Consider the following 22,713-nt stretch of genomic DNA (forward strand, 5'->3'; position numbering starts at 1 on the left):
TTTGCCAATTACTGCACCATTCCTTTAACCTTGAGAGATCAGATTGTAGTTCTGCGACGTCGGCCATGCTAGTTATTTTCTTATAAATAACACAATCGTCTGCGAAAAGACGGATTGACGAACTTATGTTAGAGGCTATGTCATTTATGTATACTAAAAATAGGAGAGGACCCAGCACACTCCCTTGCGGTACCCCAGATGTTACTCGTGTCGGTTTAGATACGTAATCCTTAAGTTTAACTGACTGACACCGACTGTTTAGAAATTCCTGGATCCAAGCAGTCGTTCTCTCGTCGAGACCCAGAATACGTATTTTTAACATTAGTCGATTATGAGGAACACGGTCGAAAGCCTTTGAAAAGTCTATGAAAATGGCATCGATGTAGGCGGACATATGGAGGGTTGTGTGCAGGTCTGTCACAAGTTCGAATAGTTGTGTCTGGCATGATAATTTTTCGCTGAAACCATGCTGGGTGTTGAGAAGTAAATTGTTACGGCTCAGATGACCCATCACCTGTGAATATATGATGTGCTCAAGTACCTTACACGAAATGGACGTAAGTGAAATCGGCCTGTAGTTGTTAGGGTGATTTCTGCAGCCAGATTTGAATATAGGAACTACATATGCAGATTTCCAGTCGTCCGGTATACAGCCAGAATTAAGGGATTGCTGGAAGATTGATGCGAGCAGGTTAGCTGAATGGTGGTAGGTTAATTTAAGTAGTTTGGCGCTGATGCCATCTGGTCCGGGACTGGTTTTGTGAGGAAGCCGATTGATGGCGCTAGCAACGCCGTGTTCTGTAATTAGGATTGCTGGGAAAGGGTGCGAAAAGGTCAGCTGCGACAATGACAGCGAATCATTCAGTGGAAGTTCGTTAGTGAATACTTCAGTGAAGTGTTTATTAAATTTTTCGGCACACTGTTCAATCGCTAAAGTGCTGCCGTCTTCCCTCGTCAATACCGGTAATGAATGGATACTTTTAGGGTTCACGATATTCCAAAATTTTTTGGGGTCCGTTTTCATAAGGTTAGGGAGCGTATCATTAAAGTATTTGTCTTTAGCTTGGAGAATGACACTTTGTGTTAAAACAGCATTGTTTTCGTAGGCTGCCCAGTCTTGAGGACACTTTGAGCGACTCGCTTTCCTGTAAATCCTTTTCTTCTTGTTAAGGGAACGTTTCACGTCTCGCGTGAACCATGGGTCATCTGTTCTAGAAGTTATGGTTACTTTAGGCACGCAAGCAGCTTCAATTTCTTTGTTTGTTCAATTTCTTTTAGTTTGTTCCGAAACAGGCACCAGTTTTCATAAGTTGTACGGTCGTCAAAGTACTCGTAAAAATCGGCTGCAAAATCCTGTAGCATACTGTTCAACTTCGTTATGTCGGCACGCGTGTAGTTCAGTAGTTGTTTTTTAGTTTTTGATTTGTTTGCAGGTGGAAGTGAAACCAAGCAATGGACAGCCCTATGATCGCTGATTTCCTCGAGTACGCGTGTGTTAGCAATTTCAGGACTGTTAGTTAGAACTAGATCTAAAACGCTATCCTTCCGCGTAGGTTCATGTACAAGTTGTGTTAAGTTTTGATAAAGAATCAACTGAAGAAAGCGAATACATTCAGGCCGATTATATATAGTTTACCCTAAAGCGAAGCATCAATTGAGATAGCAAATTAGTAGAGAGCTGTACGGATTAAGGATGATATTTTTATCAGCTGTATAAACTTCGACATGCAGCAGCAGGAGCAACGCGCAGAACTGTTGTCGACGCCGTCGGCATTTTGCCCGCATTCGCACCAAACGCGTGCGGCGTTTTTAGATAAATACGCATTTGGTGCCGCAGCTAAACATCGCCTCCCCTCCCTCCCTCCCGTCCCCCCACAGCCTTTCGCGCGACAGAAAAAGTCGCGTTTACTGTCTATATATGGATAGGAGGATAGAGACGCTTAATTCTGCAGCTCTTCAGGGAGCACGACGCAGAACGCGCGTTTGCCCTGCGACGTGCGTTCGCTCTCCGTGAAAGCACGCGTCCCTCGCGCCCTTTCATTCGTACATACAGCGTCCGCAGCGCTGCGACGATTTCATCGCCGTTGACGTCATACGGAACCTCACGGCGACGGCGATGACGACGACGACGCCGAAGGCAGAATTCCGCTTTGGTGTGTCTATATAATTGCTATCGCAATAAAAATAGCAGGAAACCACTGTACCGTGTGTTATTAAGATACTAAAATAATACTGAGACTACTACCATAAATAAAGCAATGCGTAATTCATTATTCAGTCTTGGCAACACAAGACAATAATGAAAAAACAAAATAACATCAGGAATGGAAACAAGTGCATCAAGAGTGTCTCAGAGATAGCTTACTCAATATTTATGAATTTTCACAATTTTTATTTTATAATTTCTTTTTCGATAATCACTAATCGAAATATGCTCGTGCACGTATATGCAACATATATTAACGAGGTAATCCCTTGTTTCTGGGATAGGTAATAGCCATCTGCCCCAGGATTTCATTTCACTTTGTCCTCTTCGGCCGCGAGGTGTATGCGCTGCTGCGAAGAAGAGATTTGTACCGCGCCGAAGACAACATCTAGGCTCGACATCATGGCATCGGGGGACACCACGGAGGAATCTGCTAACAGAGACAAATGTAAGCAAAACTTAAATCGCTGAGCTTTTCGCGCAAGTTTGGAGAAGGCAAATTTAAGCAACCTTGTTCGCAAAGAATTTAATCTGAGGAAGCAGGATTGAAGCGGCAAGAATTGCTCGGCGCTTGTTACCGCTACGCGCTCTTTCGAGTGGGCAAAAGCGTTCATGACGTTTCCGTCCGCACGTCCCTAGGATAATTACCATCACTGGAGCATGCTACTGCACTACCGTACTTTCTGCAGCCTGTGTGCACACAAGACAGCGTTTCTTAGCGATGTAACCCAGCCTTTGTATTTAACTTTGCTCTAGCCTTACAACTGCTTTAGTTAACCTTATACATTTTCCCAGACCAAGGGGGAAAAATTAAGTCCATGGATAATAAACGTCCTTTCATTTAATTTAGCTCCGTGCGGTGAATACTGCCAGCGGAACTAAATTTTGTTTACGTTTACTGCTTGATCGCCTTGGGTCAGGTCTCCCGTAGCGTTTGTCATTTAAGATGTTCTTTCGTTTCGCATTCCTGTAGTACCAGAAAACTATTAAAATATGAATTTATTACGTCAGTTGCGGAAGGCCACCAGGAAACGCATTAGGGCATTTGACATTTTGTTAGGTGTTTCAGCATAATTTTTTACAATATCTATGTGAACTCTTAGTAAGTAAATATTAAGAACGGCTTCAACTTTTCCAAGCACCTTCGCAATTATTTCCAGGCGCATATTTTAGCTGATGCACCGGTGTTCACAGAGGTAACTCAAATCAGCATAACTTGCAGATTTGACATGGTTGATATAGACATGGTTGATACAGCAGACACTCTTTCTCATTTTCAGCATACGATGACTTGTAAGTACAAACAATGGCCCTGAAGCCTCATTCCAGGGCTTTTCTTAATATTCATTTTATTGATGAATTGAAGAGAATACAAAATTATGTCTTCCAATTTAGGAATTATGACTAGAAGACATTACAAAGAATCGGAAAGTTGATAACAACGAATTAAAGCCGTTTCACATACATTCTATACAATGCGAAGGTGACGCCTATGCTAAGACGTGTTATAATATTTGTCGCCATTTTGAAACCTTGTCGGAGAAATGTACGAACACGATTTCGTGAATTGTGTTGGCATACATGCAGCACTTCTGTTGCTTCGCTGAGCAAAAGCTTCAGGCGTCAAAATCGAGTGCTTGAGGAAGAGAAACATAGAAGTATAATGATGCAGGCGTCAGCGGTATTCCTGCAATTGAAATAAATGAAACAAGATTATTATCCTATCTGGAAGAAAGCACCACAACTTGATTCAATTATTTATTCATGGGATTTCACGCAACAATGCCAAAACAAGACTGGGGCTGTCAGAAATGCCTGAGTGGAAGGCTCTGGATTATTTTTACCACATATGGCTGAATACCCTGCAGCTAAATATAAATGCATGAGTACTTTTGTATTTACCCTGCACCTAAACGTGGTCACCGCTGCCTTAAATCAAACCAGTGAACTCATATCTTGCACACAAAGCTGACCCGCGGTGGTTCTACCGTAATTCGAGAATCACATCAACAAATGGCCAGCTTTTTATTGCGATGGCAGTTATATATACGGACCATCAAGACGTATTCGCGCCAGCGCCGTCACCCTGTCACAGTTGTGTGCATTAGTCATGCAAAGCTACAGGTAAATTGACTATCGATAGCATTGATAGATTTTTTGAAACTATCGATATTGTAAAAAGGCTATCGATAGTATGGCTGTCGATAAACTAGCAACAGCACTATCGATAGTACTATCGTTACCACCGATAGTGCAGTCGCTGTTAAATCCATAGCACTATCGGTAGGCCTTGTACGTCCTTGTATGCACAGGGTCGTTGGTAGGGGCTTGCAGGTAGGGCTTCGTGTCGTTGTCGTCCGCTGTCGATAAACTAGCAACAGCACTATCGATAGTACTATCGTTACCACCGATAGTGCAGTCGCTGTTAAATCCATAGCACTATCGGTAGGCCTTGTACGTCCTTGTATGCACAGGGTCGTTGGTAGGGGCTTGCAGGTAGGGCTTCGTGTCGTGTGTCGTCCGCTTAAGGGCCGGAGCACGACGTGCTTTAGCAGACGCCAGAAGTTCCGCCTTTAATTACCTATGCGCCTGCGCCGCTTAGCTTTGATGCGTGGCCGCGCCGTGTGCGCTGGCGCTCCGCGGAGCACGGCCACGCTGCGCCGTGTTCGTACTTAGAGTGCACGACCTTGTACGTATCTACATTCGTGAACAGACTTGTTTAGAGCTCTGTAGTGGTGTGCTGCGGAACAAATCATAGTGGGCAACTGCTGTGTTAAGGGATACCTTGCTTTTATGTCTATGCAGCTTCAATTCAGTTCAAGCACTGACCTTGAAACTAGAACACTGCACGGGCTAGGGCTTACCCGGAAGCCCGGGCCGGGCCGTGTAGGGCAGTTTTTTCACGGGCTCTGGCCGGGCTCGGGCACGGCATGTGCGTTTTGACCCGGGCCGGGGCCGGGCTCGGTTTTTTGACGCGGGCCCGGGCCGGGCTCGGACTTTCTGGTCTGCAGGTAAAGTGCAGCGAGTTATCCTCACGTGTCTTGACTCTGAAAAGCATGTCTTTTTAGGCCTCGGGCCGGGCTCAGGCCTAAAGGAAAGGGGTGGCGGGCCGGGCCGGGCGGGTAATATAGTGCAGCGAAGGGACGCAGCAGTTAGTTTTCGGACGCATCAGCTCACCAGGGACACGACGATGAAGAGGGATGAGCTCTGGCAGCGGCAGGTGCAGATCGGCAGGCACGACGACAACAACAAGTAACATTTGAAGAAACTATATTTATTTAACTTGGCATTAACTTGGTTCCTTAAAACTGTACACACAAATATTATACATGAAATGATGTCATACCGATCGTCGACGGCCTGCCTGACCGGCCTGGTCTCCCGTGGTGAAGTGGCGCCGTGGGCTGCTGTGTCCCTGCTCACTCAAAACGACTCCAAACCCCTTCCTTAAGTGTGTTCCTACAGAATTCAAGGGGCCCGCGGACCCGTGGGAGACGCAAGCCTCTGTACCAATCGCCTATTCAAGCCAATCAGGCAAGCCATCGCGCTCGAATAGGGGCCAGAGTTCTCGGGACTACGCAGACATGGTCGCACCAATAGACCGTGAACAACAAATTTTGCCATACCTAATGAACCTCACCCCTCCCCCCCCGCGCCCCCCCGATACAGCCGAGCGTGGAGCGACCGCACTACACGTGCATACACTCGTTCAAACCTGTTTCGGGATTCCTCACGGTCGGCCGCGGCATACGTTCTTCGAGACAATAGATTGTTTCCGGCCCTGGGCCGGGCCCGGTTCCCACTATACAACTTTTGGTCGGGCTCGGGTGGGCAGCCGAACGTGAAAACGGGCCCGGGCCGGGCCAGGGCTGCAAAAATCGGCCCGTGCAGTGCTCTACTTCAAACACAGCAAGAATACGTGCCGAAGTAATAATTCCACTCGAATTCAACTCAGAAGCAGGCGCGCTAAACAGTGCGTCTCGGGTCGCTGTTGCCCGCACAACAAGGACATTTGCGACATTAACACTTTATCAAGCAACTGTACGTAGGGTACATCTGCAGAGCTCGGTGACGGGTAGACTGCGATAATGAAGAGTCCTGTCATATATGGTCCTGTCAAGACCACCACCATATACCACGCACTCTGGAAACCTATAGTTTCTGCTGAAATGAGTTCGCGAGGTTGATTTCATAGTATCGGTGTTACTGTCAAAATTACTGTCAATAGCGCTATCGCTAGTTGTTTTTACCATGGATAGTTCGATAGTGACTCAACTATCGATAGTATCGATAATGCTATTGATAGTTCTGCATCACTAGTGTGCATGGCAGCTTGAACATCTCTAAAGGCCCCTTTATAGTCAGACGTTATCGGCGCGCAGGCGAGCGTCGCTTGCGGCCAGTCACGCTACGCCGGTGCGCTGCACCACTCGAAATGACATCCCCTCTACACTTCAAAGCACTCGCCATCGGCTGCTATCTTGGGAGCATGCGCACAACGATCACCAACCCGCGCGCAGCTTTGAACGGCTGTCTACGACCGTCGGCGAAGCGGCATGGGCGCGTTTTTTAAATACGAAGCATTTCTTGGCGAATATTTGCTACTTTGACAGTATCTATTATCTATCTATCTATCTATCTATCTATCTATCTTTCTATCTATCTATCTATCTATCTATCTATCTATCTTGATCTGGCCGCCTACGTCTTCATGCTCTCATGATCGTTTCCTTAACTTGGTATGTACCAAAATTGGTATACTATGAGAAGAGCGTATGACGAACATAAATGATATGTCATGACATGAATATCATGACATGCGTGTCATGTAGGTTATGAAACAGCCGCCTACGTCTTGTGATCTCATGGTCATTTTGTTAACTTGGTAGGTACAAAAATTGGCATAGTATGACAGGAGTGTAGAAGAACATCATTGATAGGTCATGACATGCGTGTCATGTAGGTCATGACAATGACCCAGCGAAAAGTATTAACACTCAAAAAACACAGAAATTGGTTCGGACATGGGTACTAATGAAGGAAACACTAAAGGATGCTGGTAGAAGTCATAATCGTGAGCATGACTCAGCAAAAATAACAATTACTCAGCGAAAAAGAACCTTAACACTCAAAAACCACTGGAATGAGTTCGGACGTGGGCACTAAGTGAAGGAAAAACTAAATGATGGTGGTAGAAGTAATAGTCATGAGCATGAATCCGCAAACAGGACAATGACTCAGCCAAAACAGTATAATACTGGCAAACCAGTGAAATCGGTTCGGACATGTGTACTAAGTGTCCGAAACACTAAATCATGATGTTAGAAGTCATAGTCATGAGCATGACTCAGCAAGAATGACAATGATTTAGCGAAAAAGGATTAACGCTCAGATACCACTGGAATGGGTTCGGACGTGGGCACTAAGTGAAGGAAACACTAAAGTATGTTAGTATAAGTCATAATCATCAGCATGACTCAGCAAAAATGACGATGATTTAGCGAAAAAGACTAACACTCAAACACCACTGAAATAGGTTCTGACATGGGTACTAAGTGAAGGAACACTAAAGGATGGTGGTAGAAGTCATAGTCATGAGCATGACTAAAGCTTTAACTTAAGGTCTCTTAGGCCTACCTAAAGGGACTCCTGAGGAACTCATGACATGAATGTCATGACATGCTGTCATGTCGCTCATGAAAGAGCCGCCTACGTCTTGGTGCTCTCGTGGTCGTTTCTTTAAATTGGTAGGCTCCCCGCACACTGCTTCGCAAAATGGATTCCCACAGGGCGTGGGATCTGCCAATTTTGCTTCGCGCAATGCATTGTGGGTCAGCGTAGTCGACGCGACCAACACGCGGATGGAGCAAGAGCCATCTTGACGTCGGGCCCGTTGGCCGCGTCAAGTTATGTTGGCTGCGCCAGTGCGTCGATCTATAGACGCTGTTGTTCTTGCCAACGTGACGTATCATGTGTGCGCGGGCGCGTGCGCTGGCGCTACGTCGGACTAGGAACCCTACATGCAAGCGCTGTTTTAGGGTGGTGACATCCTTTGTAAGGGTACTTGCCTGCACCAGCTAAATTGGCGGGTTAAACTTTCGGACGAATTATAAGATGTGGACTCAAAAGGGCGAACGAATAGCCGACAGATAACACTTCGCGTAACTCTTGGTGACGTGAAACTAATACACCTATTTAATAAACTTTGGCCGCAGCAGCCATAGCCATATAGCGTATCTGAGTGCAGTAAACGGTACGTCTACGTTTTAGTTAAACAGGCTAGTAAGCACAGTCTTTATTACAGCACACTTCGAAAAACACCCTTTACATATTACGTACAAGTGGAAGGCACCGACAATGCTTAATGATGTAATGCTTTATTGCTGTAATCCTTAATGCGACAATGCTAAAGCTTCGCCTTTCAGAGCGGAAAGCGATAGCATTCAAAGATCCCTGACTGTTTGTCAGGCTTCCCAGCAACTGCAGCTTTCTTTTTTCTGCAACTTCGCATCGGCGCGCCGCTGCCGTAGGGAGCCTGCATGCGCTGCCGTAGGGAGCCTACATGTAAAACAGCGCTTGAATGTAGGCTGCCTACGCTGCCGCGGAGGCGAGCGCCATCTGGATGGCGTTTTTGCAAGATGGGGCGCGCCGCTGTATGAATGCTGGAAAAGGGTTTTGTGTTCGATTTTCCGCCTAAAAGAATTATGTTTTCTCGTATATTCAAATTACAATCCGACGCTATCATGCCTGAAGGTTGTGGTTAAGTCGTACTTTACGAATTTTCTAGCGCAAATTACTTTGAGAAATTCAATTAGTTCGCCAGCGCCTTTGCGCCACGCGGAGGGCCTGCGAGGTCGGCGTGTTCGGGATAATTTCCAAGGTCGATCCAAATGATCGCGAAGCTTCGGGCGAAAAGCAGTTCAGAACGAATTGTCACCGACATCAGCAAGGGTGGTTATGGGAGCAGCGATTGAATCGCGACTATGTTTGGAGGGAACAAACATTGAGAAAGAAAAAAAAGCGTTTTTTAATTAAAGCGAGACACAGTTACATTCATTGAACGAAAATAAAATTCCTAATCAATTTTATGTATGCATGGCGAAAAAAGAACTGTATTTTACTTGATCATTATCAATAAACACCTTTTTTCAGCGCCCACCGTAAGAGCGCCCACCGATATAGCGGCGGGCGTTGACACCGCTATCACTTGCAATGCGATGCAGCTCTTGAAGTGGACAGAAAGGTGCGCTCGTAAAGTTCACGCCCCCCTCACATGTTGTGTTGCTTTGCTTGTCGACGTTTATCTGAATTTGGTGACGCAGGTAGTTTCAATGTTTCTTAACCTGTTCACTCAAAAGTAGCGAGTCGCGAACGCCAAATAGTTGTTTACTTCAGTTGGTTTCGTGGGACAGCGCTGGTCGGCAGGCTTGCCGTCCGACGAAAGGGCGAGCAGTCTACGCCCAAAGCGTTCTTCGGCCTCGAAACAAAGTAGGTTTCCCTCAAGGGTGCGGTTTCGACACCCGTACGGCTGAACGTTTTCTGCATCGGTTTCCGCGCTTAAAGTTTGAAACGCCCATCACGTCGAATGGCGGGGCATTTGAATGTACAGCTCTAATAGGAGGCCTTATAGAACAAATTTCGCGCTTTTGAAAACAAAATGACGTCGCTTTTGTTTTCACGGGTATGACGTCAAATTATTTTTTCTTCCGCCGGAAGTGTTCCCTCCTCACACAGATGGCGTTAAGCCCCATGAACCGCAAATGAACCAGCACGTTTTGAACGTATGGGCTTATATGGAAGCTTCGCCACCAGGTATATTTACCTTGTAATTTCCTTGGCCGGAAAAACTCCGCCAACGCTGACATCGACACCGACGCCGACACCGTATTTTCTGCGACATGGGGCCCTGAACGCTACCGCGTTAACATTTTGGTGTTGTCCACACCCTAAAAGAGCGTTTGTATGTATAGGCTCCCTACATCGGACCATACCCGTGCCTTAAAGACGTGAATTGCATTTGACTGGAACGTCACGATGCTAAGTTGACGCAGTTGCAGGCTCCGGTGAATCGGCTCAGTTGGGATCCAGGGCAGCATTGTTGGTTTCCACAGCTGTACTGAGGTCTGTGCACAAACGTATGCGCTGACGGTCTTCCTTCGGACTCCTCTTGTTCACCATGAAGCTGCGACGCCTGCAGCTTTCGTTGCCGCACTCGTTATCACGTCAGCACTCTTAGACACCTTCAGTGCAATGCTAAACCTTGGTATCGCTTTCAGCGCTTTCCGTTCAGCTTAAATTGCAAATCGTTTTTTTAAGTTTGCGCAAGAGAGAACGCACGATCGAAATCCCATCCCATATAATCAGAAAACCCTCACCGTGCTGCAGGCCCATGATATGGGACAACAAAAGCATCCTGCTCACCGTCGGATTTTTCGCCGGTGCCCTCCTAGTGGCCTGGGCTGCCTTTTCGGTCTTCACGTGGCTGGGCGGTGAGTGCTTCTTATATCGATTAGCGCATCGGTTTTCGGTAGCGCTTGCGTCCACAGCTCACCCCGGCAAACTTACGCTGGCGATTCATCACTCCTAGGCAACTACAGCTTGAACGGTAGGTTCATGGAAGGAAGGAAAGAAAATAGGAGGTGAAAGGCAGAGAGGTTAACCAGGTTAAGTGTCCGGTTGGCTACTGTGCATAGGGGAATGGCGTAAGGGCAGGAAAGATTAGAAAACAAGAGAAGATTAAAAAGAAAAGAACAAGAAACGCATCAGTACGCACATTCTATAGTGTTAGGTTCAAAATGGCTGAAACAAACAATAGAAAGGACTTTTTCAGTGGGAGGATGAGGGCATCCACGTACATGACCTGCTTTTAGCGACACGTCTTCGCACCGCCGTGGGTTATTTGTCATGGTTGTTAACGGCAATTGAGCTGTCTCAAAAATACGCATTATCATTCGATGATATGTCGCTTGTAAATGTCTAAAAACGTTTCAGACTGCCGATATAGGAACTGTGATTGCAACAGTTTACAACTCAATCCGCTAAGTGGTACTTAAACAGCGCCAGCAATGCGAACATGCTGTTTCTCAAGCAAGAAAGAAGATTATTTCAGTGATAAAGCTTAAGGAAGACAAAGCAACTAAATGGACACTAAAATCAAAGCAACCTGTTTTCACTTATCACTTACGCGCGTGGAAACTAACTTGAACAAATGCACGTGATGACTGCATAAGTTGTTTCGCCGCAGCATGCTGATTTTCTGTAAGAAACATGATTCCTAGCTATTAAGGCCACATCATCTTCAAAGGGGTATATTAATATGTATTTTTAACGCAGTAGCGTTTAGGGCCCCCTGTCGCAGAAAATCTGGCGTCGGCAACCGGCGTGTGACCGCGGTTGGCGGAGAAAATCATCCAACCACATCGACCGCGCAGGCCCTCCACGTAGTGCAAGGTTTGGGTGGACAAAAATTGAATTTGTCACAGTGAAATCCGTCAGAAAAATGGTAAAGTACGACTTTACCATTCGGCGTCGGATTCGCCATCGGATTATTCAGCAATCGGCGTCGGATTGTAATTTGAATGTACAGAAAACCTAATTCTGCTACGAGGACACTCAAACACAACCCCCTTTTCTAGCATTTCTACCAGACCGGCGCGCGTCGAGGCAATAGCAAACAAATAATAAGATAATAATAAAAAGTGCTAGGGCCTTCACATTTTATTATAAGACCACTTATATTTCCCTTGGAAAAACGTCTTTCCAGCAATGCATTTCAGTTAAAAAGTGAAGCCGACTTTAAAGGGATTGGTGTAAGCTTGTTCTTTGTAAGCTGGCTTTCTCGCGTTCAGTGTTCCAGTGAATGAAGCCTAATTGCTGTATGCGAACTAATGGGTCCCGATAACGCTATCGCGTTCTCCTCTTGAAGGCGAACTTTAGGCGTCCTCCGATTTCTAATTGCTACGAACCAAAAGCATGTAAAAGGGCAACACATTACACACCATATGCAACATTCCTGAAAAAACCCGCAAATCCCACGCCCTGTGGGAATTCATGTTATGCGAAGCAGTGTGCGGGGATCCTACCAAGTTAACGAAACGGCCATGAGAGCACTAAGACGTAGGCGGCTCTTTCATGACCCACATGACACACATGTCACGACATTCATGCCATGAGTTCCTCAGGAGTCCTTTTTGCTAGGCCTAAGAGACCTTAAGCGAAAGCTTCAGGCATGCTCATGACTATGACTTATACCGCCATCCTTTAGTGTCTCCTTAACTTGGTACCCATGTCAGAACCTATTTCAGTGGTATTTGGGTGTTAATCTTTTTTCGCTGAGTCATTGCCATTTTTGCTGAGTCATGCTCGTGATTATGACTTTTTACCATCATCCATTAGTGTTTCCTTCATTAGTACCTACGTCTGAACCAATTTCAGCGGTTTTTGAGTGTTAATATTTTTTCACTGGGTCATTGTAATGACCTACATGACACGTATGTCATGACATTTATGTAATGACCTATCAATTATGTTGGTCATACACTCATGTCATACTATGCCAATTTTTGGTACCTACCAAGTGAACGAAACGACCATGAGAGCACAAGACGTAGGCGGCTGTTTCATAACCTACATGACACGCATGTCATGATATTCATCTCATGACCTATCACTTATGTTCTTCATACACTCCTGTCATAGTATGCCAATTCGGGTACGTACCAAGTTAACGAAAAGACCATGAGAGCACAAAGACGTAAGCGGCTAGATAGATAGATAGATAGATAGATAGATATATAGTTAGATAGATAGATACTGTCAAAAAGCAAATGTTCGCCAAGAAATGCCTCACGTTTAAAAAAATGGGTCTGCGCTTAAACCCTTAAAAATTTCGAGTACGTTTAAGTTTAGCCTTTAAGAGTGGAACGCGATAGTGTTATCGGGCCCCATTCGCATCGTATTTGTTTTATAAATAGGCTTCACTGCAACATACAACATGGGAAAGCCATCTTACAAAGACCAAGCTTACATCGATCCCCTTAAAGTCGGCTTCACTTCTAAATACAAATGCATTGCTGGGAAGACAGTTCTTCAGGGGCAATATGACCCGTGTTATAACAAAATGTAAAGGCCCGTTTTTTATTGTTAAATGCGAAACATTTCTCGGCAAACATTTGCCACTTTGAGAGTATCCATCTATCTGCCTGCCTATCTATCTATCTTGCCGCCTCCGTCTTGGCACCCTCATGGTCGTTCCGTTAACTTCTGGTATGTACCAAAATTGGCATGTTATGACAAGAGTGTATGACGAACATAAATGATAGGGGATGACATGTGTGTCATTTAGGTCATGAAACAGCACCTACATCTATTGGTGTTCTCATGGGTAAAAAAAAACCAAAGTGGTACAGAATCGAGAATTAATGATGGCAATGGGTGCACGTAATGTTATGATAGTAACGATAAAGATAAAATACAATAAGGACTCAATAATGACCATGGCTCAAAAAAAAGGACAATGCCTCAGGGAAGAAAGATTAACACTCAAGAACCACTGGAATAGGTTCGGATGTGGGTACTAAGTGAAGAAAACAATAAAGAATGATGGTAGAAGTCTTACTCATGAGTAAGACGCAGCAGAAAAGACAATGACTCTGCGAAAAAAGATTAACACTCAAACACCACTGGAATGAGTTCAGACGTGGGTGCTAAGTGAAGGAAACACTAAAGGATCATGGTAGAAGTCAAAATCATGAGCATGACTCAACAAAAAGGACAATGACTCAGCGAAAAAGGATTAACGCTAAAAGAACAATGAAATAGGTGCGGACATAAATGATGGGTCATGAATGTCATGACATGAATGTCATGACATGCGTCTCATGTAGGTCATGAAACAGCCACTTACGTCTTGGTGCTCTCACCGTCGTTTCATTAACTTGGTAGGCTCCCCGAACACTGCTTCACATAACGTCGATTCCGACAGGGCGTGGGATCTGCCGGCTTTTTTTATTAATTGTTTGCTGTTGCCCCGATGCACCCGCGTGTGCACAATTTTTGCGTGAGCGTTGCTTGCTTGAGCCGACCCGCGCACCATCAGAATTGGAGGACGTTTAAGCTTCGCCTTTAATAGTGGAACGCGATAGCATTCAAAGATCCCTGGTTGCTTATCATGCTTTTTTCTTTTATATTCAAATCACAATCGGACCCTATGATGTCTGTAAGTTGCAGTTAAGTCGTACTTTGCGATTTTCTGAAGGACTTTACTTCAAAAAATTCTATTTTTGGTCACTAACCCCTTGCGCCTCGTTGAGTGCCTGTGCGGTCGGAATGGTTCGGGATGAATTTCTCCGCCACGGATGCCACGGACGCCGTTGCTTACGCCGACACTGACGCCGACGCCGGGTTTTCTGCGACACGGGACCCTTAACGATATCGCGTTAAAACCACACGGAACCACCTTCTCAGTCCTTTTGGTAATCGATTATTTGATAATTGACAAGCGTAGCCTTGCGAATCACCTTATGCAGTAAATCTATTGTTGAGAACAGAAACACTCATACACGTAAGCGTTAACGCATAAGCGTAAACAAAAAAAGATAGCGTAGCTTGCACTGGAGGCGCAAGCCTAAAGAGACAGCGGAGCTGATGGGTACCTAGGTAGTCCTGGCTTTTGTCCTAGGCTAAGCATTACCAAGTCATCCCCAACATTTTCCGGAATTTATTGATTATTGATCAATTATTGATTAAGCTATTGATTGGCTATCGCAAGGTTTTGGCTAAATATTTGGGCTCGGCTAAGCACTACTAAGTTATCCCCAGCATTTTCCGGAATTTATTGATAATTGATCGATTAACGATTATCTATTTATTGGCTGACAATTGACTATCGCAAGGTATTGGCTACGTATTTGGGCTAGGCTAAGCATTACCAAGTCATCCCCAGCATTTTCCGAAATTTAACAATTATTGATCGATTATCAATTAGCTCTTGATTGGCTATCGATGACTGACTAAGCTTAAGTAGTCTCAAACATGCTTATCTAGACGCAGCCAGGTTCAGATTCGCTAGTTCACAGAGATATGTGCCATTGCGCTTGGACCCTTTCTGCACTACCGCCACGATCGGCCCACATTTTTGTGGACGACTAACGGATTAACGGCCGGCTGAAACAACTCCGCTGTTAAAGAAAGTGGCAGCTTTGCCCGAAAGGCAAATCATCAATTGCGATAGCAAATTAATAGACAGATATACGAAGTAAGGATAGTAGTTTTATCGGCCGTATTAAGTTGTAAATATTCGCTTACTAAATAAACAAGCACGCTGTCACGCGCATACCGGTAAACATGAACACAATCTCGCTCGATGACCGCGGAAACTCGTGAGAACGCTGGAGTGAGAAAGCGTGCCAGCGGCAGCGAGCAAATTCACCTTCGCGCTGGCTCTCGCTTCAACGCCAACTCATCGTCGAAAGCACAGCGCATACGAAGCTACCGGCACTCGGCGAATGCACCGTGTCCCCATCGCAGATCGCTTTGAAGATGAGGCCCCCGCGTGCTCACACCTCGTCCATATCGCAGATCGCTTTCAAGATACGGCGGCGCGGCAGCTCCGTGAGCAGCAGCCGCGGGAGCAAAACACACCCCACCCCCCTTCCCGTCTCCATCGCCTCCCATAAGGCCTACGCACTCCGATCCATGACGTCATGCTACCTGGCCCGACTGTCATAGAATCTAATGGCGATGCTCCCGTGCAAGCAACGGTGATTTTGAAGTCACCGCTTTCGTCACGCCAGCCTTGGCAATGGAAATTTCGGGCCTGGTAACATGACGTCATAGATCGTAGTGCGTAGGCCTGTGCTATCTATCTAGGTGGTGTTGCGCCTCACTCCCCGTGCCTATTTAACAGAAGCGCGTGAGCGAAGACCGCGCGCTTCCGGCCGCCGTCCCCTCCCGCGTGCGCGAGATCAAGCTGCGGTTACCGGCTCACCCTCGCACACTTTCATGTGGTGACGATTTTATCGCCGTCGATTTTAACCTCACGGCGACGACGACGGCAAAAATGGCCTTGGAGTGTCCATACAATTGCTATCGCAATAAAATGTCTAAACGCTGTTCTGTAGGCTCAAATGTGCACATACGAAAAACGAAACAACAGCGTGCTTAAAATTATATGCACTGTGGCAAGAATCATGCATGGCAATATCATGTATGGAGAAAAAATGTGCAGGTTAATTAGGTGCTTTACAGAGTATTATGTCTGTTTAAAAATTGCTTTCCAGAGCCCATTGGCAGACAGTGTAGAATAGCCGTCAGGGAGTTAGTGGCGTTCGATCCCACTCAAATCAGTCCAGTACCGTCGTACTCAGTTTAGTTCAGTCTAATCAGAGTCAGCGCTATCAGTGTCAGTCGTCAGTGGGCAAGGTATATACCGTTCGAGAATCTAGTATATACCTTCGAGAATCCACTGCCTTGTCGTGGAAGTTATAGGGGCAAATGGGGGAGCCACGAGAGATTCATGGTAGTCATTACGGTTGACAATGGCTTCTTGCGGACATAATTTTGCAATCGGGCCACGCCTGGACTGGTTGGGAATGGTGCGCCAAAGTAAAAGTGAATCTAAGCTATTTTTTAGAATAGACAGACTCTTCATAAACAAAAAGGCTAAGAACTTAGCGCTTTTGATAAGAAGTTGGTGTACGAGGCAAATATAATTTGCCGCTACAGCGTAAGTTTACAAAGACTAATTAAAGGTACTTTGTCAATTACCTTCCTCCTAGAAGCTTGGGGCAAGTAGCTTATAGAGAAAATTCATAAGCAGTGCAAGTTTAATGCACTCCCCTTATAACAGCGGCACTGTTTAAGCCGGAAGTTGGCCCGTATTGCGTAGACTAGAACTGCACCTGGCGATGACGTCACCGCACGTTGCCTAGCAACCACTTGGCACAGTTGCGCCTCAGTTCGCCGAGCTGCTACGACCGCGCACCTACTCCGTCTAGCCATGACGTCACCTCGCGTCGCCTAGCAACCACATGTGCCTCACTTCGCCAGGCAGCGTCTTCAAGTGCGTCGTACGGCCAAGCGAGAATCTGCGCGTTCGCGGAGAACCGATCCGGAATACCGTGCCGAAGCTGCAACCGAGAAGAGGAGTCGTTGAGTCGAAGATCCTGAGTTTCGAGAACGAGAACGCGAGAGTGTGCGTTTGAGTATCCAGCGTCGTCGGGATAGTGACCCTGGCTGTAGCTTTGTCGATCACAAGCTCTGCTGTTTGCTCCAGCCTTGGACCACTAGTGCAAGCTGTGCTCATTTTTTAGAAGAATCGTAAGTTGCCCCTAATTTGAGATATTCATCAAAGAATTACATTTATCATTCCAGGCAATACCAAAACCGAGCGCACCAGGACAGTACAAAAGGCAGGCCCGCTGTCACGCCACCGGGAAACGGCCCGCGAGCAAGAGCGGGACGCAGTCTTATTACAGCACATTGCGGCAGATACTAATACGGAACGTTTTGCTAAACAAGCTTCCACCACGATGTGTTGCATCCGTATCTGCCCCGGCATACCGTCATTCAAACTTCGTCCCGCTCTTCGTAACGGGGTGTTGCCATGTAACAGCGGGACTGCCTTTGCCTTTGCTGCTCTCCTGGTGTGCTCGGTTTTGATACTGCTTGCATTGAGCGTTGCGATGCCATAATGAATACTTAATATGACGTGCAATTTGAATATTGTATTTTGATAGGCTGCAATAAAATGTAACTTTTTCCAAATTTTTCATAAGAACAAGTACCTGAGAGGATCTCACAATAACATTAAACAAAGGTTTGTTGGTTGAACTTTTGCGACATTCTTTATTAGCTACAAGGTATGTCCGCGTCACCTTGCAGCTCCCTTGAGGGAACGCCACGCTGGCTACACTAATAGGTGTCTTTAGCTCTCATAGCTGTCGTATATAGACACACTGTATAGGTGGGGATAAGCCTAAATTAGAACAGTGCCCTTTCCATAACGCTCTTGTATTTGGAAACTCCGCTCAACGACAGCACAGTGAATTTAGCGCGGCGAATGCAGATCACTGGGACTATGGGAGGCATGAGGACTCATCCCTCCAAGAGAGCACAGCGAAGGTAATGTTGCCGACATGGTGAAGAGCCATTGATAACTGATGTTCTCACAAGTCTTTATTGAATATCCTTGTGATGAAACGAACGTCTTATTGCTCAATATACAGGATAAATATACCGGATATTTATTTAGGGTGAGGAAATTAAGAAATTGCAGTTGGCAGCAAGCAAAAATCTACTCAATACAGCTGGATTACTCAAAAAGCCGGACATTACATGCACAAGAAATAGAAACGCGTAATTGAAGAATTGTTGAAATTCACTAATAACCTCTTTAACTATTTTCATAAGCGCAGGTGTCGTAATTAAGCAATTGAAGCTACTGATTCCATGAGGCGAATTCATTTGGAAGGAGTATTTTACTTGCACCACTTATGGGATAATCGCGTTAAAAAGATGCGGAAATATTGAACTGCACACGTAAAACACCAGAAAGAAGAATACTGAACTGTACATCCTTCTGCTTTTTTCAGCAAATGCATTCTATGCAATGAAGCTCAATATCTATTAACATCAACGCATTTTGTGACGCAGTTCGCGAATGCAAATGTCGAAACTCGTGCTACCCTCAGAACTTATTCCAAGCGGAGTTTGTATGCGAACGTACGGGCTATACAGTGCACGAGGCATGCAGTGCTGCAGGACTCCTCTTTCGCGCTTCCCTGGGAACGATCGGCGTCATCTAGCGGTGGCACCGCTGAACCTGCGTGTGGCCTCCAGAATGCATGGAGCGGTGATGCGTGCGAAGGCTGAGAAATGCGTCATGCGGAAACCGAGTTCTACTTCGCACTTTGATGACGTTTGATTAGGTCTATTGGTAGGCTATTTTTGAAGTGGGGCAGACGCAAAGTTTTCTGTCCTTCTTAATGTAATCAAGTTTTAGTGCAGCCATTGCTATCTTGCATTTTGCTAATCTTACTAGAATCTTAACGTTCGTATTTAAAACCTCTATCACTATCATCATCATAAGCCTATATTTATGTCCACTGCAGGATGAAGGCCTCTCCCTGCGATCTCCAATTACCCCTGTCTTACGCTAGCAGATTCCAACTCGCGCCTGCAAATTTCCAACTTCATCAACCCAACTAGTTTTCCGCCGTCTTTGACTGCGCTTGTCTTCTCTTATATACGCATTCTGTAACTCTAATGCTCCATCGGTTATCCATCCTACGCATTACATGGCCTACCCAGCTCCGTTCTTTTTTTTTCTCTCGTAATGTCCATAATAATAGCGGGTATTCCAGTTTGCTCTCTGAACAAAATTCTTGAGAACAGAAAGACGAAGATGACATAGAGGTAATCAATGAAACCGTAACTAGGCTGATCTCAGAAGCGGCAATTGAAGTGGGAGGCAAGGCACGAAGGCAACCAATAGGTAAGCTCTCCATACTAACAAAGTACCTAATAAACTACAAAGTATGTCATTGTCAAACGCAAGAGATCAGATAGAATTCGCTGAACTGTCAAAACTGGTCAAAAAGAAGAAAGTAAGGGATATTCGAAATTATAATGTGGTAAAGATTGAGGAAGCAGTATAATATGGACGCAGCATGAAATCAGTGAGAAGAAAACTTGGCATAGGAGAAGACAAAATGTATGCACTGAAAGATAAGCAGGTTAATATGACCAGCAATTTCGGTGACATAGTAAAAGCAGCGGAAGAATTCTATACTGACCTGTACAGTGCCCAGAGCAGCCAAGCTACTTTCATTCGAAGTAGTGATGAACAGGATAGAGAGGCCCCTTCTATAACTAGCGAGGAAGTTAGAAGGGCCTTTCAAGACATCACCAGTGCAAAATCTGCTGGAGAAGATGGAATAAGAGTCGATTTAATCAAAGATGGAGATACCATGCATGAAAAGCTTGCGGCCCTTTATACACTATGCCTCATGACTTCTATCGCTATACTTTATTACTTACACTGGCAGTGACTCCGGCTCCTCCAAACTGTTCCCTGCTTTTCTTCTACCAATACTCTAATTACCTCTCACATATCTCAGCTGGTGATCAGTTAGTCTTTCCATCTTCTTTTAACCTCACGCTTCTGGCAGGTGGGCACCCCTTACCGGTCTCACCGGGTCAATACCTTGACATTCCTTTACGACGTGCCTAGATGTCACCGGGATTTTTTTTTTTTTTGCAGCACACAGATGTCTCACCCTGTGGCGCATATTTTTATTCTGTATGTTCTGGTCCTCAAGCATCCAGCTCGGGTCTCAAATAGCAAGGCACTCTGCTTTAAGCTGTGATATAGATTTTGCCTCCTAATTTTTTTCTTGTCGTTTGTCAATCTCCATGGACCTTTTTGTTTATATTATGTACATAAAATTTACCGTCTCCGTTTCTCTCACCTTTTAATTTATGACTGCTGCTTCTCTATTTATACATTATATTACCCTGTACTTGATTGCCAACTTTCATCTCGTCCTCCATTCTGTGTCCAAGCTTTTGAGATAAAGATATCGGTGCACTTTTGCCGCGTATTTCTTTTTATCCATGTTCCTTCTTTCTGGACACGCAGCGCCACCTATGTACCGATATATACAAACATACATAGATACATATATAAAACGTACATAGCTAGATACACAGCCCCCGGGAAGTGCGTGAAATAACCTGAGAATCGTAACGTAATAATATATCGTTCATTTTTTTACTGCGATTAGCGTTCCTTGGTTGCTTCTCCTACTTTTCGGGAGCTAACTCTGTGCTATGTGTGCTAACTATTACATTAGCACCCATATTGCAATACACGAATCAAAGCCAGTTATGTTAAGAGACACTTCAAGTCAAAAAGAATTTTGAAAATAGCACTAGTTTAGAAATGAGCGCAGTCAAACTTGGTGTAAACATACAGTGTTGTACCACTTACTTTGTTTACCGAAACGCCTTTTTATGCCTCGAAGCGCTAAAGTTACTTAAACGCCAATGTATTTCGTAGCAAACTTTGGGAACCCATACCTCGTAACAGGTGTCATACTCAGAATTCGCTTCAAGAGGGTATGACTTTCGAAGTCACTGGGTACAATTCGTCAGTTGCAACATATGTTGCAATTGACGAATTGTACGCGGTACTTGTACTTACTAATTGAATTAAAGAAATGAAAAATTAATGGGAATGAAAATGGATAAAAACAGAACTGTCCGCAGGTGGGGAACTATCCCACGTCTTCGCATTACGCGTGGGATGCTCTTTCCATTGACCTACCCCGGAGCCGTTTTCCCATCCACTTTATGGGATCATCATCATCATCATCATCATCAGCTTATATTTTATGTCCACTGCAGAATGAAGGCCTCTCCCTGCAATCTCCAATTACCCATGTCTTGCGCTAGCGTATTCCAACTTGCGCCTGCAAATTTCCTAACTTCATCACCCCATCTGGTTTTCTGCCGACCTCGACTGCGCTTCCCTTCTCTTGGTATCCAATCTGTAACCCTAATGGTCCACCGGTTAGCCATCCCACGCATTACATGGCCTGCCCAGCTCCATTTCTTCTGCTTAATGTCAACTAGAATATCGGCTATCCCAGTTTGTTCTCTGATCCACACCGCTCTCTTCCTGTCTCTTAACGTTAGTCCTAAGATTTTTCGTTCCATTGCTCTTTTTGCGGTCCTTAACTTGTTCTCGAGCTTCTTTGTTAACGTCCAAGTTCGTGCCCCATATGTTAGCACCGGTAGAATGCAATGAGTGTACACTTTTCCTTTCAACGACAGTGGTAAGCTCCCAGTCAGGATTTGGCAATGCCTGCGTATGCGCTCCAACCCAATTTTATTCCTCTGTGAATTTCTTTCTCATGATCAGGGTCCCCTGAAAGTAATTGACCTAGATAAACGTACTCCTTCACAGACTCCAGAGCCTGACTGGCGATCCTGAATTCTTGTTCTCTTGCCAGGCTATTGAACATTATCTTTGTATTCTGCATATTCATCTTCAACACAATTCTTACACTTTCCCGATTAAGGTCCTGAATCATTTGCTGTAATTCGTCTCCATTGTTGCTGAATAGGACAATCTCATCTGCAAACCGAAGGTTGCTGATATATTCGCCGTTGATCCTCACTCCTAAGCCTTACTAGTCTAAGAGCTTGAATACTTCTAAGCATGCAGTGAATAGCATTGGAGAGATTGTGTCTCCTTGCCTGACCCCTTTCTTGATAGGTAACTTTCTACTTTTCTTGTGGAGAACCAAGGTAGCTGTGGAACACTTGTAGATATTTAGATAAAATATTCACGTATGCCTCCTGTACTCCTTGATTACGCATTGCCTCTATGACTGCTGGTATCTCCATTGAATCAAATGCCTTTTCATATTCTATGAAAGCCATATAGAGAGGTTTATTGTACGCTGCAGATTTCTCGATTACCTGATTGATGACATGGATAT

At 45.1% G+C, this 22,713-nt stretch overlaps 1 protein-coding gene across 1 annotated transcript in view; it reads left to right on the top strand.

Moving 5' to 3' along the window:
* The first annotated feature begins 2,569 nt into the window (after positions 1 to 2,569).
* LOC119459753 (uncharacterized) overlaps positions 2,570 to 22,713 on the top strand; it is a 40,618-nt gene continuing 20,474 nt past the window's right edge. The window contains exons 1-3 of the mRNA XM_037721372.2: positions 2,570 to 2,654; positions 3,487 to 3,499; positions 10,592 to 10,695. Coding sequence (XP_037577300.2) covers positions 2,609 to 2,654; positions 3,487 to 3,499; positions 10,592 to 10,695 — 163 coding nt within the window. The 5' untranslated portion in view covers positions 2,570 to 2,608. The remainder of the gene's footprint in view (positions 2,655 to 3,486; positions 3,500 to 10,591; positions 10,696 to 22,713) is intronic.

The sequence above is a fragment of the Dermacentor silvarum genome, chromosome 7, assembly GCF_013339745.2.
Source record: "Dermacentor silvarum isolate Dsil-2018 chromosome 7, BIME_Dsil_1.4, whole genome shotgun sequence".
NCBI lineage: Eukaryota > Metazoa > Arthropoda > Arachnida > Ixodida > Ixodidae > Dermacentor > Dermacentor silvarum.